At 37.3% G+C, this 15,780-nt stretch overlaps 1 protein-coding gene across 3 annotated transcripts in view; it reads right to left on the bottom strand.

Annotated features, from left to right (window-relative positions):
* IARS1 (isoleucyl-tRNA synthetase 1) overlaps window positions 1–15,780 on the bottom strand; it is a 111,525-nt gene that overhangs the window by 37,244 nt on the left and 58,501 nt on the right. For all 3 annotated transcript variants that reach the window (XM_068420002.1, XM_068420003.1, XM_068420001.1), the window contains exons 16-20: window positions 14,136–14,209; window positions 13,585–13,779; window positions 7,239–7,325; window positions 6,480–6,563; window positions 2,265–2,412 (exon numbers count right to left, since the gene is read on the bottom strand). In XM_068420002.1, coding sequence (XP_068276103.1) covers window positions 2,265–2,412; window positions 6,480–6,563; window positions 7,239–7,325; window positions 13,585–13,779; window positions 14,136–14,209 — 588 coding nt within the window. The remainder of the gene's footprint in view (window positions 1–2,264; window positions 2,413–6,479; window positions 6,564–7,238; window positions 7,326–13,584; window positions 13,780–14,135; window positions 14,210–15,780) is intronic.

The following is a 15,780-nucleotide window of genomic DNA, read 5'->3' as shown; positions in this document are numbered from 1 at the left end:
GTTTGCACCCATCTGAAAAATTCATAACACTTTGCTGACTCTGTGTGGCATTGCAAGCAAGACCGCAAGTAAGCACACTTGTCAGAGCCTATAGTCTGACTCTTCTCCATGCGACTGGTTGAAAACAGGGGGTTTGTTTATTTTTTTCAGATTTACAAACAGTATTTGACATCTGGTTTTAAGAGTTTTGGACTTTCTCTTCCCTCAGTTCAGATGAAAAAACTGTTTGGATTATTCAACCGAGTAATTATGCATCCACTTACATAGTATAAAGCAGAAGATTCTTAGGAAAGAAATGCATCAGCACACCCAGAAGCGCAGCAGTCCCAGTGTGAGGTCAGCAATCATTTAACCAACTACAGTTACTGTGGTAATTACAGTAAGTACAAAATTATTATTAGACTTAATCCAGGATGCTGGGATTGTAGTTTCCCTCTTGCAGGAGGCAGAATACAATGAAAAAGTTGTTTAAGCCTGCGTATGAAATATAATCTAAGCACCGTCACCTCCAATAGCACTTTTTTTGCCTAATATGGTGCATAGGAATGGTTTCACTATCCACTAAGAAAAATTACATCTGCTGAATTACCAAAACTACCTGCTTAAGCACCTGGATTTTCCACTGGGGTCTTCCATCCCCAATTTCACTGATCTTGCAAGATTTAATGGGATCACAGCAAAAAAGCTGCAAAGCACACTTTAGATAATTCAAAGGTCAAACAGGAAAAACTGAAATATATTTTTGGGGCAATCCATAAGTTTGTGATGAATGCTGTCTAGGGATCCTGAGAAAAGATTCGTTAAATATTAGGATCTGAAGTTACCAGACTTTCTTCCCAAAAGGGGTTGTTAAAAAGATAAAACCATTTACTTAGGTCAGCTATTTACTATTTATTGAAGGCAGCTGCCTTTATTGCTTCAAATGGCAGCTCTCCAAAGTGATCAGGCTGCTACTGTAATTTCAAGTGTAGTATAAGGTTTGAACTTTTTTTGCTTAGTTCCCACTCTCCCATAAAAGTCTGCACTAACAAGTTGTAACCTTCTATCATTAGTCTTAGCTGAAAGATTAAAATTGGTTTCAACAGAAGCTATACAATATCCACATAAAATCTTCAATTTAAATGAAAAATTACCATAAGAAAGAAATTTTAATCTTACTTTCATTCTGAAAGTGTAGAAACTCATGTCACTCATCCAGAATTTTTTAGTAGACTTCAAATGTAATCTACAAGTCTAAAGCATTATTGCAGATGATTTACCTTCCTTTCCATTTCATTTCTTCTTTTTTCTTTTCTAAGTTGTATTTAAATTTAACTTTTAACAACATTAACTGTCATGTTACAGAAGCCAATCTGCTTGCTATGGCTAATGTATTCCATATCAAGTATTCCCAAGTTAAACGTTTTTATGCAGATTCATAATTAAAGTTACAGTAAATGAGTTAGCTCAAGAAATTTTCACAGGCAACACTACTGAAAACAACTTTCTTTTCATTACTTATTTGCAGTTCAATTTGTGTTAAATCTGTATGCTATTAAGCAATGTTCTCAGTGCAGAGAACTCGTGGTCCAGATGCCATCCTCCGACAGCATCCTTCCTGTGACACAGCCATGCCCGACTACACGACGTGGGGAAACAGCAAAGCAAAGGCAGCAGCAGCACTCAAGGCAGTATTAGTGCCTCCACGCTACTACACAAACACAGATAAGACATTACTAGAAAACCAACAAGGCTTAATACGGCCATTTCAGAAGGATTCCCTCAAGCACGTGTGGTAACTGGCTTGTAACTGGTGTTGTCAGCAAGGTGACTAGCAGCAGATAATTGCTTAGTGTGTATTAACCCCACAATCTCGAAGTCCCTGTCTTGTTCTCTATTCAAGTGTATGAATGCAATAGCATTTCTCTCAAATAAAATGGAATTGAGAGCACCCTAATATGAGAAATGAAAGCTGTTATGTCTTGACAGTCCCTTACCTTCCACTCCTTTCTATATAATAAGAAGTATGCTCAAGAAGGAAAGATGCAGAGTGATTAGCTTTATAAAACAGGGTACAAACAGCAAATAACACAGAAATTAACAGCAAGCATACACAACCTGATCTAACTTTGAAGTCAGCTTTGCACTGAACAGGAAGGTAAAGACCAGATGATCTTCAGAGGTCCCTTCCAATCTAAATTTCTCTACGATGCTAATTCACTCTAACAGGGGAGAATGCACAAAACCCCTCCCACTTTGCTTTTCCATGCTCAAGAGATCTGTACCTTATGTTGGAGGATCTGAACATTCTGCACAAGAAAGCGATACGCATTGTACCAGGGCAGGAAGACATCCTTCAGTATATCCCGTACTCCTTCCTCCTTAAATCTGAGATTTTCTGCTCTTACCACAGGAGAATTGATCAGGTATAACCTGCAAAATAACACAATACTTAAACACTTAAACTGCATATAGTGATAGAAATGCACTTAAACATGCAGTAAACCCTAGAGAGCTGCATAGCAAGAGAAAGATACCTAAAGAAGCAATTTCACACTAAGAACTCTGAGGAGGAGAATATTGTAAGCATGTAACATATTGAACATATGACAGTTTACTTCCTAGTGCTACAGGATTATTTTTATGATACTCCATATGGAATTTGAATTAGAATTTAAATTTTCTTTTTTACTCTAGAAGTTAACTGATGTCATAACACATGCTCAGATCCTATCACAGTATAAAACAAGCAGTGGATGCATGGAAGTAGTGTTCATCTTTAGAATGGCACCTATTGTTTCGGTAATATTTTGAATTCCTTAACAATGACACAGTACCTTTCTACTCAATCTAGTTCGTTTCCTCAGTTACAAAAAGCTTTGGGCCCATTGCAAACACAGGACTAAGGAGCAAGGCAAAACAGGCAAATCAGAGTAAAAGAGAAGAAATTAACGTTTTCAAGAAAAATAGCCCAAGAAGAGGACAAGGGATGTACCTCCTACAAATACAAATGTGCCTCATCTCCAGAAACAGCTCTGGAAGAGCAAGGCAGAGGATTCAGGTGATGCTGACTACTTACATCAGAAGCAGCCCCTCACAGAATCATGCCTGCCTCAGCCAAGGGAGTTCATCTATACATGAAACCCACCCTGTCCAAGGAGATCCTCCTCAGGTCAGTCTCTCTCAAGCTAATAGTTCCTCATTTCAGAGAGACAGACATGTCCCCCAGCTTCTTTGCTGGCTGTGAGTTCATAAAAAATCATCTTTATACTTTATTCCATCATATTGCCTAAACAAATATTCTGTCTACAGAGACAAACTGGTATTTATCAAGTTAACTGAAAAAGAAGCCAGGTGTTACACACATATCAAAAAAACTTGAAGAGAAACTTGATTTAGATACACTTTATTTAATTTTCCAAATATGAAAAATAAACCAAACATTTTTGATTTTAAAGATTGTGGCATTCCTCAATAGAAATTTCTTAAGTCATTTCTTCGCATTTTATCAACCTTTAAAATCACGATTCTAAACTAATGTATCTTTACAGACACTTCCTTTAGGAGGCTTCAAAATCTTAATGGGGTTTGACACAGCACATTCAAGAATATCAGACCATGAATTCTTCAGGAGAGGGCTTCTTGCATAAAAATGAATAGATAAAAATAGAGCTGCCATAGTAAACGGACAGTAACGCAGCACAGAAATGGGCATTTTCAGTACCGTATTGAAATTTAAGAAGTATTTTTAAACATATCTGAATTCAAATTACAGATTTCTAAAAGTACAGAGCAATTAAGCATGATAATGAACCAGTAAGCCCTCAAACCAAACTAGAATTTATAAATATATATTTAAACAAAACCTCCCATCACAATTATTTCTGTGCTTATTACTTATTATAGGTTTCAGAAGACAAACATAACTTTGTTCCGAATACAAGAGCTAGTCTGGCCTTAGGGTACACCAGGATACTCCAGGCCTTTTACCAGTTTGGGACTTACCTAGAATAATGACCACTTCAAATGCCCTCCACTGTTTTCCTCCTGAGGAGGCAGCGATGCAAACTAATCAGAACTATGAAGGAGCCACTAAATCCCTCCTTTGCACCCACCTCAGCAGCACTCACTGCAGAATCTATCAGAAGTCTTCTTAAAATAGCTCTTAGGATGAGAAATTAAAGAAAATGTAGCTCTCTAAAGCTACAGTTTTGGTTTTGGGTTTTGTTTGGTTTGGGGTTTTTGTGGGTTTTTTTTGGTTGTTTTTTTTTTTTTTTTTAACATAGCAGCCCTACACTGCCCTTCAATATGTAAATGTTAAAAGAATACTAGTTTCCTGAATTATGCCAATGCAAAGATATTCACACCTATTATATGGAAAAAGAAATAAGGCACCCGATAAAGGAAGATTTCTATCAATTTAGTTACACCCAATGATATTACGCATTGAGCAAATAATAAAACTTCCCTCAAACCAAGCCAGTATTATCAAGTTTTCTAACAATGTACGAGAAACAATAAAATAACCTCCTTTTCGTCTCTCTAAAACAGTGGTCTGTGGCATTATGTTATTTCTTCTGCATTTTAAGAACAGATTTAGAGGAGAATGTAACATATCACTTCAACAGCAATACTTACCTCAGGATACATGAAAGCAAAGGGCTTGTAAATATTATGACCAGCAAATTCTCCTTCTGACATACTTCGACACCTATCCAACCCAAGTCATAGGGCTCAGCAATGTCAAAGTAAGTTGAACTGTTTTTGACAGTTCTTACAGATTTCACGCAGGATTCAAGTTTCAGAAAGTCTGAAGTTGGATTGCTAGATTTACTGTGCTGTTATTTCTTCTGTTTGCCCTTTCCATTCAATTCCATATTAATTTAAATAACTTACATGTATATTTTGTGCTGATCTATTTATCAAGCTACTGCTGAGAATACTTCAAAGCTGTAATTAAAAAAAAACCACATATATGTTCTGCAAAAGCTAAAGTAACTCTGCAGGGAAATAGTGCCAAGGAAAAAAACTCAGTTGTAGCTTTTTCTATAAACAGAACACATCAAGTGCTTCAGTGAATAAGCAGAGACAACTGAATCGCAGAGCTCCTTCCATAAATGAACCTAGTCTGCAAAGCTTTTTGCTCTATATGTGGGTGTATGTATAAATAAATGTGACATTAAAGAATGAGTACAGAGGCAGAAAAATGAATTGGCTTTTTAGAAATATAAAAAAACAAGAATGGAAGTGTAACTTCTGGTGTTTGAGATTTTCGGTTTTGTTTTATAAAAAAAGGTGATTTTTTTTAACTGAAACATCACCTATGATTTAACAGTCTCCAATATTAGTAATTCCAACCCTTTTCATTCATATTGTTTCAGCTACCAATTCACTGATATTCTGCTAATACACCTTGATTGTAAAGAACAATCTTGGTCGTATTTAAGAAATCCACCTAACTCTCCATTGTAAACATATATGAGAAGATAATTTACTAGGTCTTTTAAATGCTAAAGCTTGAAACAATAAGGAACTTCACGTCTATTTTTCACATTATCTAGAATAAGCAAGCAACATCTTTCTCGTATAAACAAAAACCAATGGTACACTAAGCTTTCATTCAGCCCAATCGTTACCATGTACAGTTGTAACACACAATTCAATGTGTGTGATAGTACAAGGTTTTCTTATGTATAGCAAGAATTACAGGGCTCTTGAGAAATGTGTAAGTAATATACTCATTCAGTTATTAAAATGTCTTTATTGTACCTTTACCTCAAGGTACCACTTCATGCATGTAGTTAGTACATCTAGCCAAAGCACCAAGCAACTGCATAATTACATTTATACATTTGGATAATTTTACTGAACACTTGAACTGTGTTTAATCTCTGTTTGACCAGGACAATTTATGTATACACATTAGGCTGCTCCACTTCTGCTTTTCTGGTTTCACCACTATTAGTACATACTGTAGACTTAGATCAACAAAAAAGAAACGCTTTCTCTGTAGAAAATGTATAGTATAAGCTGCAAACAAACATTTCTGTGCATTATACACAGTAATCCTTCCCTAAAATAACGATTTAATGGTAAGCTAATAGTATAGTTCTCAAAGATTTTATTCCAATTTTCACTGTGTCCCCTCAGATGATTAGCTGCAATAGCAGACAGCGCCGGCTCGAGTGGATGCATTCTGTAAGAACTGGGGACACATTTTCTGACAAAAGGCCTCCAGTCAGCACGTCAGCTTTAGTGGTTACCAGCCTTGAGGGAGATAAGACAAGGGTAGGGAAAGTCCAGGCTCTGCAACTATTGCCAGTTCTTTTGAGTCATCCACTCTTTCGGCTATTTGGCTGCCATAGTGGTCTAGAAGGTTCCAAAATTAACTTTCTTCCTACTGCTAATTGTCAAAAACGCATAAGCAGCCCTCCTGGTATGTGTCTGCTATGAACAGAGAGATAACATATCAGATTGTACATTAACTAAAGAAATCATACCTTAGTGCATCAGCTCCATAACTATTTACAATACTCATTGGATCAGGATAATTCTTCTTCCTTTTGCTCATTTTTTGGCCATCACTAGAAAATAGCAGAATGTAGGCGTAAATTTCCAGAATTCTTGTAATAAGTGAATAAACAAAAAAGGCCCTTCAAATCCAGCTTAATTTTTCTGTCCTACTATGTTCTTGGTAGCATAGACATGATTATATATTAGCACATCATTACAGGATGACTGCTGAACCCACAAGAGCAACTGAAAAAAAACACAACCCAAGACGCTCCCAAGATACAAATACAAGCAGAAAAATCTGTCTTCCCTAGAAAAACTGAGGGAAGATGCACTTGTTTTGAATCAATCCCTCCAGCCCACTGGCAAAGCTAAATTTGAAAATAAAGGGAAACAAATATAATTAACTTATTTAAAATGACATCTAAAGCTACAGTTATAATCCCCTTTGTTCTGCATAGCAGGCATCATTTATTTCCTATTCTTTTCTATTCTGACTTGTTACTCATTTTCTCTCTCTTTAGGAAGGACTAAACCTGCTGGACAGAACCAAGTGCAACAGGTAGCTGGGATATGTAAACCTCACACTCTCAGGTACCTCTTACCTCCTGCAACACCGGTATCTTTCTGACAACTCTTAACAGCTCCGAAGTCCATTTCAGATTTAATTTACAATTCGCAAGGACTTATCCAAAGTATTCTTGGACTAAAAATCTGTTCAGGAAAGAATGGACTGACACACCCACCTGGCAAGAACGAGGCCATTCACAATCACATTCTTGAAAGGCGGCCTTCCAAAAAGAGCAGTGGACAGCACCAGCAAAGTGTAGAACCTGAAACAAGAGACAACACAAACGTGACTTTCTAAATACACCAAGCTAAAGTCTGCATGTCCTTCATTACAAAAGAAATTATTCATTATGTTGTTTTACTCTAGCAAAGTTAAAATTTAAGTATGTGGAACATTTATGTGGCAAAGACTCAGAAGAGGAGCTTATTGTAAGTAGACTTTTCCTCTTTGTAGCATATGGTGCTGTTTTGTCAGCTGTGATCTACTAGTCCAAGAAGGCTGAAAAATTGTAATAGTAAGCATCAGGAAGGTCGTGAAGAAGAGTATTGTAGCATTTTCCCCTTTAATACAGAAAGGGGAATTCTGTGTCCCTGAACAAGCTCCCTATTTGCTCACTGTAAACCTCTGAGCACACATCAGTCAGGAACAAACACAGCAGGCAATACTGGCACACTCTTTGTGTGTGTGTTAATGTGTCTGTTCAACCTAGCAGACAACAGAGCAGTTACTACTGGGAGCATGAAAGAACATCAGCAAAAGTGAGCAGAGCTTCCTTCGGATCACACAAACTTAGCTGGTTAAATTAGCCGTCACTAGAACATATGAGAATGTAGGTGTTCCTCACAATAAAGGGCAGTAGGGGGTCTCCCCCCCGACATCTGATGTGTTTACAAGAACTCTATAAGCTATCCAGGACACTTAAGAAATCATTGCTGGAGCGAGCACAGGCACCTATTGTTCAGTATGTCGATGTATGATTATATCTGAGAAATTAAATGGAGGTGCAAGATGATGTGATAATTTCATACTCAGGAGTCAGAACCTTCACCAAAGAAGGTATCTGTGAGCTTCTGTAACTGCACTGCTGGTAATTATTTTTAAGAAAATAACTAGAGGGTAGGCCACAGCTTTCCTGGTTAAAAATGAGTACCACACTGCCGATTGCTTAGCAACCTTAAAACAGCAGACAATTATACAAAAGCTAATTGATTTAGAATAAGGCATGGGAGGTTATGCCTCAGAACTGTGCATTTGCATGAAGATTTAGTGGAGAAACACTTTAGTGAAGAAAAGAAAAAAAAAAAAAAAAAAAGAGTCCATCTGTATATTCCAGAGTAGTTTTTATCCAAAATTTGCCTATAATTGCAAAAGCATTATTCTGACACTTGAGGGTCCACAGCTCTGTAAAGGTTGCTGTGTGCATTACTGCATTTATTAAGTGGCTTACATGACAGCTCTGATGCTTATCTCTCAGACAGGCTTTTAACTCTCAATTCGCACTGCAGGATACAAATTCTCTTTATTAAATCGCATTGTAATTTCGTTAATTTTAACCAACACTCCCCCACCTGCACACAAAAACATGCACTCAAAATCTCCATCTTCCTCATTTTTAGCCTTAAGAAAACCCCTAAACACAAACATCTGAGCGTTCACTCAGATGACTGACACCTTAAGCCTAGAAGACCGACAGTTCACTAAAAACACAACAGCACTTTTTTAGTACTTAGTATGAAGCTGCCTCGTAACTCCCATCACTTTCTGCAAACTGGCTGCAAATTCTCGTATTAGAGCAGGTGCATTTGCAATTAAAAAGAACAAAGCAGAACCAACTAGAAGATATTTCAGTGGTGTTTGTACCAGGAGAATTGTACAGACGGACCGTGGGCACTGAAAAAATACAGCCAAGAACTTTTCACAAATTTTATGTTATTTGCATTGTCAAACTTGATGAGCCTCAGCAATGAGGTACCTTAGTTGATGACAGTTACAAGACTCTCTTTGAGATCCTGTGATCCACTGCTTTACACACCATTCTGACATAACTCTTCTTATTCTTTCTCAGATTATCCTTTAAAAAAATTCACCTCATTCACTCTGAATATTTTCAAGAAGTGTCTCTCTGCACCTTATATTTGAAATATCTTGTCCACAGACACGTTTGTTTGTGACAACTTCCTCAAAATCTCTGCTGTTACATCCTCCATTCACCAGGTCTCAGTCTGCTTCTAGTTATGTCCTTGCAGATATAGCTGCCAGCCAAAACAATAGTAAAAAACCTTAACACCTAGAGACAGAAGTCCACTTCTTTGTTCTTCTTCCCTCCTCTTCCACTACCCCCAAAAGGGAGAAAGCATTCCCTCCCTGTTCTCTCCTTTCTTGAACAATTGTGGGTAAATCCATATTCCTGTGATTCACATAAAAAACCTTCAGCTGTGAATTCCCTGGAGGCCATCACATTCTGACCATGACTATAAATCTTGATGCATCTTCCTATATACAGAGAGAGAGCCTTTCCTACCAATCTGTCCTGACTGCCAGTCTTGCAACACAATTATTGTCAGATTTTTTTTCCTCTGGCCTTAAATATAATTCAGCTTTTCTCAGAAAGTAATCAAAAAAGATCGCTCTCCCAGCTCATCACCTTGGTCACGTTAATTTTCCCCTTCTCTCCCTTGACTTTCTCCCCTTCTCTGTTGAGTCAAACCAAAGCCACCAGACCCCCACCTCCTGAGCCTTTCACCACCTACCAGTCCTCACTTCACATCAGCTGCAGTCTCTGACCTGACACAAAACCAATCTTCATTCTGAATCTTAACACTTTCTACAGAATGCTTCAAATAAAAATCACATTCTATGCTCTTAACACTGCAGAACTCACCAGTTTGTTGTTCACTTAGGCCTATTATGATATAGTGCTGTCATACTGGCAGAAAGATACATGTGTCTTCTCTTCAAAATATCTTCATTTTTTCCAAGACTTAGGAGAAGGTAGCTAAAAGCTTAACAGTGTTAGAATGAGACCCCTTCTTAAGAACAGACCGAGATAGCTTTACCTTTTACCAGAAAAAGAAACACCACCTCACATCTTAATTCCTTCCTTCTTTCACAAAACAAAAGTGCACTTTTGCAAATCACAGACCACTTGCTGTTATCAAAGCACCAGCTTATTAACAGACATGAGCACCGTGGGAAAGGTATAAGCATCATGTATTGAGGCAACTGTTTTGATATTCCACTGACAGAGGAGATAGACTTGGGTACGGTGAAGACTTACAGTAACTCCTATGCTGCTGTTAAAAACAAAAAGCAATCTACTCCAGATAGTAATGTGAGAGTCTCCATTTGCACGTGGCCTACAGCACACAACACAAGCACGTGGGCTCAAACCAAGGCACAGTGAGTGTAACCTCTACAACCACAGAGTCACCGCTGACATTAGCACCAGCTTGGACTTCTCTTGTTATTTTTCCAGGGTCAATCTTCAGCTGAGTTAGTGATGTGATTTGGTTCAGCCTACTAAGGAAAGGGAAAGAAGCCACTTTCAGCGACCACTTGCAGATAGGTCAAGATCAGTGAACTGAAATCCACAAGCTACATTTACTATTAAAAAAAAAAATAAAAGAACTTTATAAACTGGAAACATGATAGTTTAGCAGATCTGGATGTTGCACAGCATTCAAGTTTAGATTAATATCATACTATAAGGTGGCCAGCTTGTGTAAAAATTACAAAGGCATTCTTTAATGGCACTAGAGCGCTTCGTTGGAGGCATGCGAGATCAGACTTATCGTTTCATCTGTCTTGTCTCCCACACATGCTTCAAAGGATAGCACTAAAAGAAACACTGCAGTAAGTGTGTGACACATACTAATCCTCTGTGACATCCCAGTCTTAAATAGCTAAACCCTGAAACCTAATGTTTATCATTCCTCCTATATTTTTACTGGAATTGTAACCACCAGGAATAGATTTTGCATCCACATAAAAATCCCAAACCATTTTTAATTGTGTTGAACTTTTACAATTCAGTAGCTCCCTCGCACAGTGTAAGCATGATTACATTATAGAATTTTTTTAATTTGGTTTCATTTTTTGGCATCTAAATTACAATCAATGCCCTTTTATCTTCATAAAACGTAACTGAGAAAATCAGTTTCTGACCACGCCTTTTGCATGCATTTTATATGTCTTTATTGTGTGTTCTTTCATTTGTCTATTTTCTTAAAAAAAAACAAACAAAAAGCCAAAACAAACAAAAAGCCAAAACAAACAAAAAGCCAAAACAAACAAAAAGCCAAAACAAACAAAAAGCCAAAACAAACAAAAAGCCAAAACAAACAAAAAGCCAAAACAAACAAAAAGCCAAAACAAACAAAAAGCCAAAACAAACAAAAAGCCAAAACAAACAAAAAGCCAAAACAAACAAAAAGCCAAAACAAACAAAAAGCCAAAACAAACAAAAAGCCAAAACAAACAAAAAGCCACACCACACCCCCCACATAAAACCCACAATTTTCTTATTTTTTTTCAGATAGAAGGAAAGAATAAAAAAAAGAGGGAAAACTAAGTTTTTAATTCTGCTTTTGTGGGTGTAATGAACAACGTTGCAGAAAGACTAACACATGGAATCACCAGTATCACAACTTTTTAAGCTATTGTCCTCCATTCCTTCTTCAGTCTAACACTGTACCAGCCTCCTGCGGTCCCCAAAGCACAGCTGCTGCAGAGTAAGAAGTTTTGCTCCCAGATAAAACCTATCACTTTCTTCAAGATGAAACAGATATTATATAAAATATAATATAGTATATAACATTCCATTTTATATTTAGTATTTCCTAAATTAGCATTTGTCACATTAACAGTGCTGTATCCATATGCTATATGCAACGGTAAAGAAAACAAAGTAAATGCACAAACGTAGGGTTCACTGTATATACCGGATCCAGCACTGCTTGAGGAGCAGCAAGCACAAAACAGGGACCTGCGAAGGCGATCGGTATGCCCCTCTGCTGCTGGGTTTCTCAACAGGACTTGCTTGTATCCTAACACTGAAAAGCACCATGACTAATAAGCTGGGATATACAATCGTGGAGAGTACAAAATTAAAGATCAACACAAAGAGATGGTCTCACAAAGACTACTTTTGGGAAAAAAAAAAAAAGGGGGGGGGGGCGGGGGGCAGATATCACTATACATGTAACAGGCCAGACCCAGACAGGAATCAGAGTATTTCATCACTTTTATTTAAAAAAAAAAAAAAAAATTTTAACTAAGTTCATCAGGTTGCCCTAATTCTGACCTATAGGAAATACTGCTTTGAGGACCCATTACAAACATTATGCATAACACTAACTAGGTAAGGTGCAGCTATATTCTGAAAAAGTATTTAATATGCCATGAGGAGTCCATGTTTTACTAAGTGAGACTTCAGTGGTCCCTCCCTAACTGCCAAACTTGCAAATGTAACTTCCATTTCAAAGACCTAGGTAATTTTTTGCACGACAAGTAAGGGGTTGCAAAGTGAACACACCTTTCACTATATTCATGAAACTTATTTTTATTTAGCATCATGCCTCAAATGTTTCTTTGCTCAAGCCTCCTGGCTTTGAGAGTATGTATAAACCTTGCTCCCAACTTCACAAACACGCAAAAGCCCACATCTTACTCCTTTGTTTGGGTGGGTTGGTTGGTTTGTTGAAGGAGTAGAGAAGTGGGCAAAGGGAGGTGCCAACTATACTCCAGAGGAATTTAGTTTATTCAATGCTAATAACTCAAGTTACTGGATGGAAGAGTTCCAATTGTACATAGTCAAATGTACTAATTGAGAAAACACAAAAATTCATCTTAAAAATCTGTCAGTTTTCACAGCCAACGTCAGACTTCAAAAATAGAATAAGCACTTAAAAATGCCAAAACTAAAACTATATGTATGCATGGATGCATGTATGAGAACATTACCCAGAGAAAATACGAGATTAGAGAAAAATTTTCATCAATGATTGAAAAGCATTTATCCAGAGAGGAATAAAACAAGCAGATGAAGTTTACAGTTTGAAAATTTGATTTTTGTAAATGATAAGAACTTAACAACATAAGGTTTGACTTAAATTTGTTTTTTCCCCACTCGTATAAACCCAAAATTCATATTTAATCTAGGGGGCAAAAATTACTAGCCTATACATTGGCTTGAAATTCTCAAAACATTGACTTTCATTTCAACTGACTCAACTGCTGTTCTGTTTCTAGTAGAGAACTCAAGTTCTATGAATGAGATTCTTCCTAATCAGGCCAAGCATCTGCCCTGTTACCTAATGATGTTTTCCACAAGAGCCAGGAAGATTGCTTGCTAACATGTCTTTCGGCAACATTTTTGTCACAAAGCTTTAGAATACCTTGTATTTTACTGAAGAAAAAAAAAAAAATCAAACACTTATCTATACAACATTAAAGGATCATCCACATGTAACAGTGTTAGACACAGGGCAATAATATCACATAATAAAGGAGCACAAAATTACCATCCTCGGGTTTGGTCAATGCCTTCTGCAATGAAGTCAGCAGGGAAAGCATCTTCAAGCTCTTTTTTGTTTTCAAATGGATAATGGACTTGTGCATAAGGCATGCTTCCACTCTCAAACCAGCAATCAAAAACTTCAGGGACCCGGTGCAGTAAGCCCTTGCCACAGCGTGAAGGGATAGTTAGGTGATCAATACTATGGGAAAGAAAGATTGACAAATTCGAAACAAAAACAAGAATTAGCACAAAAAGTTAATGTTATGCTTGCACAGTAGGTATGACAAGACTTTTGGTTTTAATTTTAATGATTCTTCAAAAAAGGTCAGCGTTTCCTTTGACAATTTTTATAATGTAAAGCTATTTTAAAAATGTTTTTGTATTAACAGTGTCCAAGACTGAAGAAAGTAACATTTATACATGTTAATTGCAAGCCCTGTTACTACTTTTCTATTTTCCCTAAATCTGTTTCCCAGGTTTTGGGCAAAGAAAACCAATATTTTTTATGTCTGCTCAACTATTTTTAATAACTAGTTGACAGTCTCTATGACTGACCTTTCTCTATGGAGATCAGCGACTTTCACTCCAGACAGCTCTTCCAATTCTGCTATTGAACCAATACAAACTACCTGTAAGAGACACTCAAATTTAGTTAGTTATTTGCACACAGTAGCAATTTTTTTTAGCATTAGACAGGAGACTTGTAGATTAGTCAGGATCTTCTAAAGAAGCTGATATAGCTGAAAAGCCAACAAAAACTTTGTACAAGGTCCCCTTCTTCAATCTAACAAAGCAGCAAATGATATTAGAGACCACTACCCTGATTTAATACAATTCATGTCAGAATAATTGGAGACTTCGAAGAACAAGCATGTTGTCAGATATCAGAAAAGGTGAGGTTTTGTTGTTTGGTGTTTTTTGTGTTTTTTCTTTTTTTCCCAAAACCACCTACAACACAACCACCTCTGAAAATTCAATGATCCTGACTTTTATAGAGAGAGGAGTTTCAGATCCCGGGTTCCTCTTCTGAAGCTAAAGTAAGCAGCTAAATTGCTCATGATTGAGTATGTGTTCCGCCCCAGGTACACGAAACAGTTCGTACTAATGGCATCTTATTAAAGGGAAAAAAGAGTGTCAAAGCTAACAAAGTGGTTGTTAAGAAAGGTACAGACTTTTCTTGGGTTTATTGCATCAACATACTATCTAAGAAAAAAAGCAAAAAGTTTCAGCAACAGACTTGCACCGACGTCATGAAACACTGTTGAAACAAATGATTCTGAAAAGCTATATGTAGGAGAGAAGGAGAAAAGAAAAACTTTCTTTGCTTTACATTCTAATCAAGTTTAACCCTCCCAGAGCCCTGTGGCCTTCTCTCATCTGGCCAGATTCACAAGTCACAAGCTGCAGTACAGGTGTGCATTTTGGAGATCCAGTCCCACATACTGGGTTAAAAGTTGTTGGTTTTTGAACCAAGCATTCCAATACTCAAGTAAGATTCTGAATACTGGATGCATCTGCAGAACTGCACCAGCATAACATATCCATAGAAGAAATAACCCCAAGTCCACATGAAAAATTCCAACAACAACCAGAGGAACACAGATATCACCATACTGAATAAAGACTGCCTCTGTCCAAGTCAGAAGGATGGAGCTACTCTGTCCCAAGGGTGGCTCATTGACACTTGAAGGCAAGAGAACAATACAGCAAGTAGATGGGAGTCAAATCCAATCCCTCATTAGGCCACACTCACTCGTTTCTGCAAGGAACAAATTGGTTTATGCTCTCAAATCAAAGCTGTGGCTTTGGATACATTTCTTCAACAACAATGTCTGCTTTAGTAGCCTGGCCCCCTTCCCTACCAGTCACTTGTTCGTCCTCCATTTTATTTTTCAGCCATATCAATTACAAAACCAGCTATATCAACATTTAATAGTGGACAGTAAAGACTGAAATACATCATAGGCTGGGACTGAGGGCTGTTCAGCCCTGTTTCAGCATCACTGAGACCTAATGTGAAATCAGAGGTCAAGGTTAAATACTTCTAACAAAATTAACATTAGCATTATATCCAGGATTATCCGTGTAAATAGGAAGAATAAAGCCATCCAGCAGCATTCACGGATCTCAGTGTTCCTGGGGCATAGTTCTGCAGTCCCTGTTAAGTAAAAATGTTGTTTGCTTTTTATTGGTTTGTCAT

This window comes from Nyctibius grandis, chromosome 29 (genome assembly GCF_013368605.1).
Source record: "Nyctibius grandis isolate bNycGra1 chromosome 29, bNycGra1.pri, whole genome shotgun sequence".
Taxonomy (NCBI): domain Eukaryota; kingdom Metazoa; phylum Chordata; class Aves; order Nyctibiiformes; family Nyctibiidae; genus Nyctibius; species Nyctibius grandis.
This window is presented reverse-complemented; position numbering and strand designations above follow the sequence as displayed.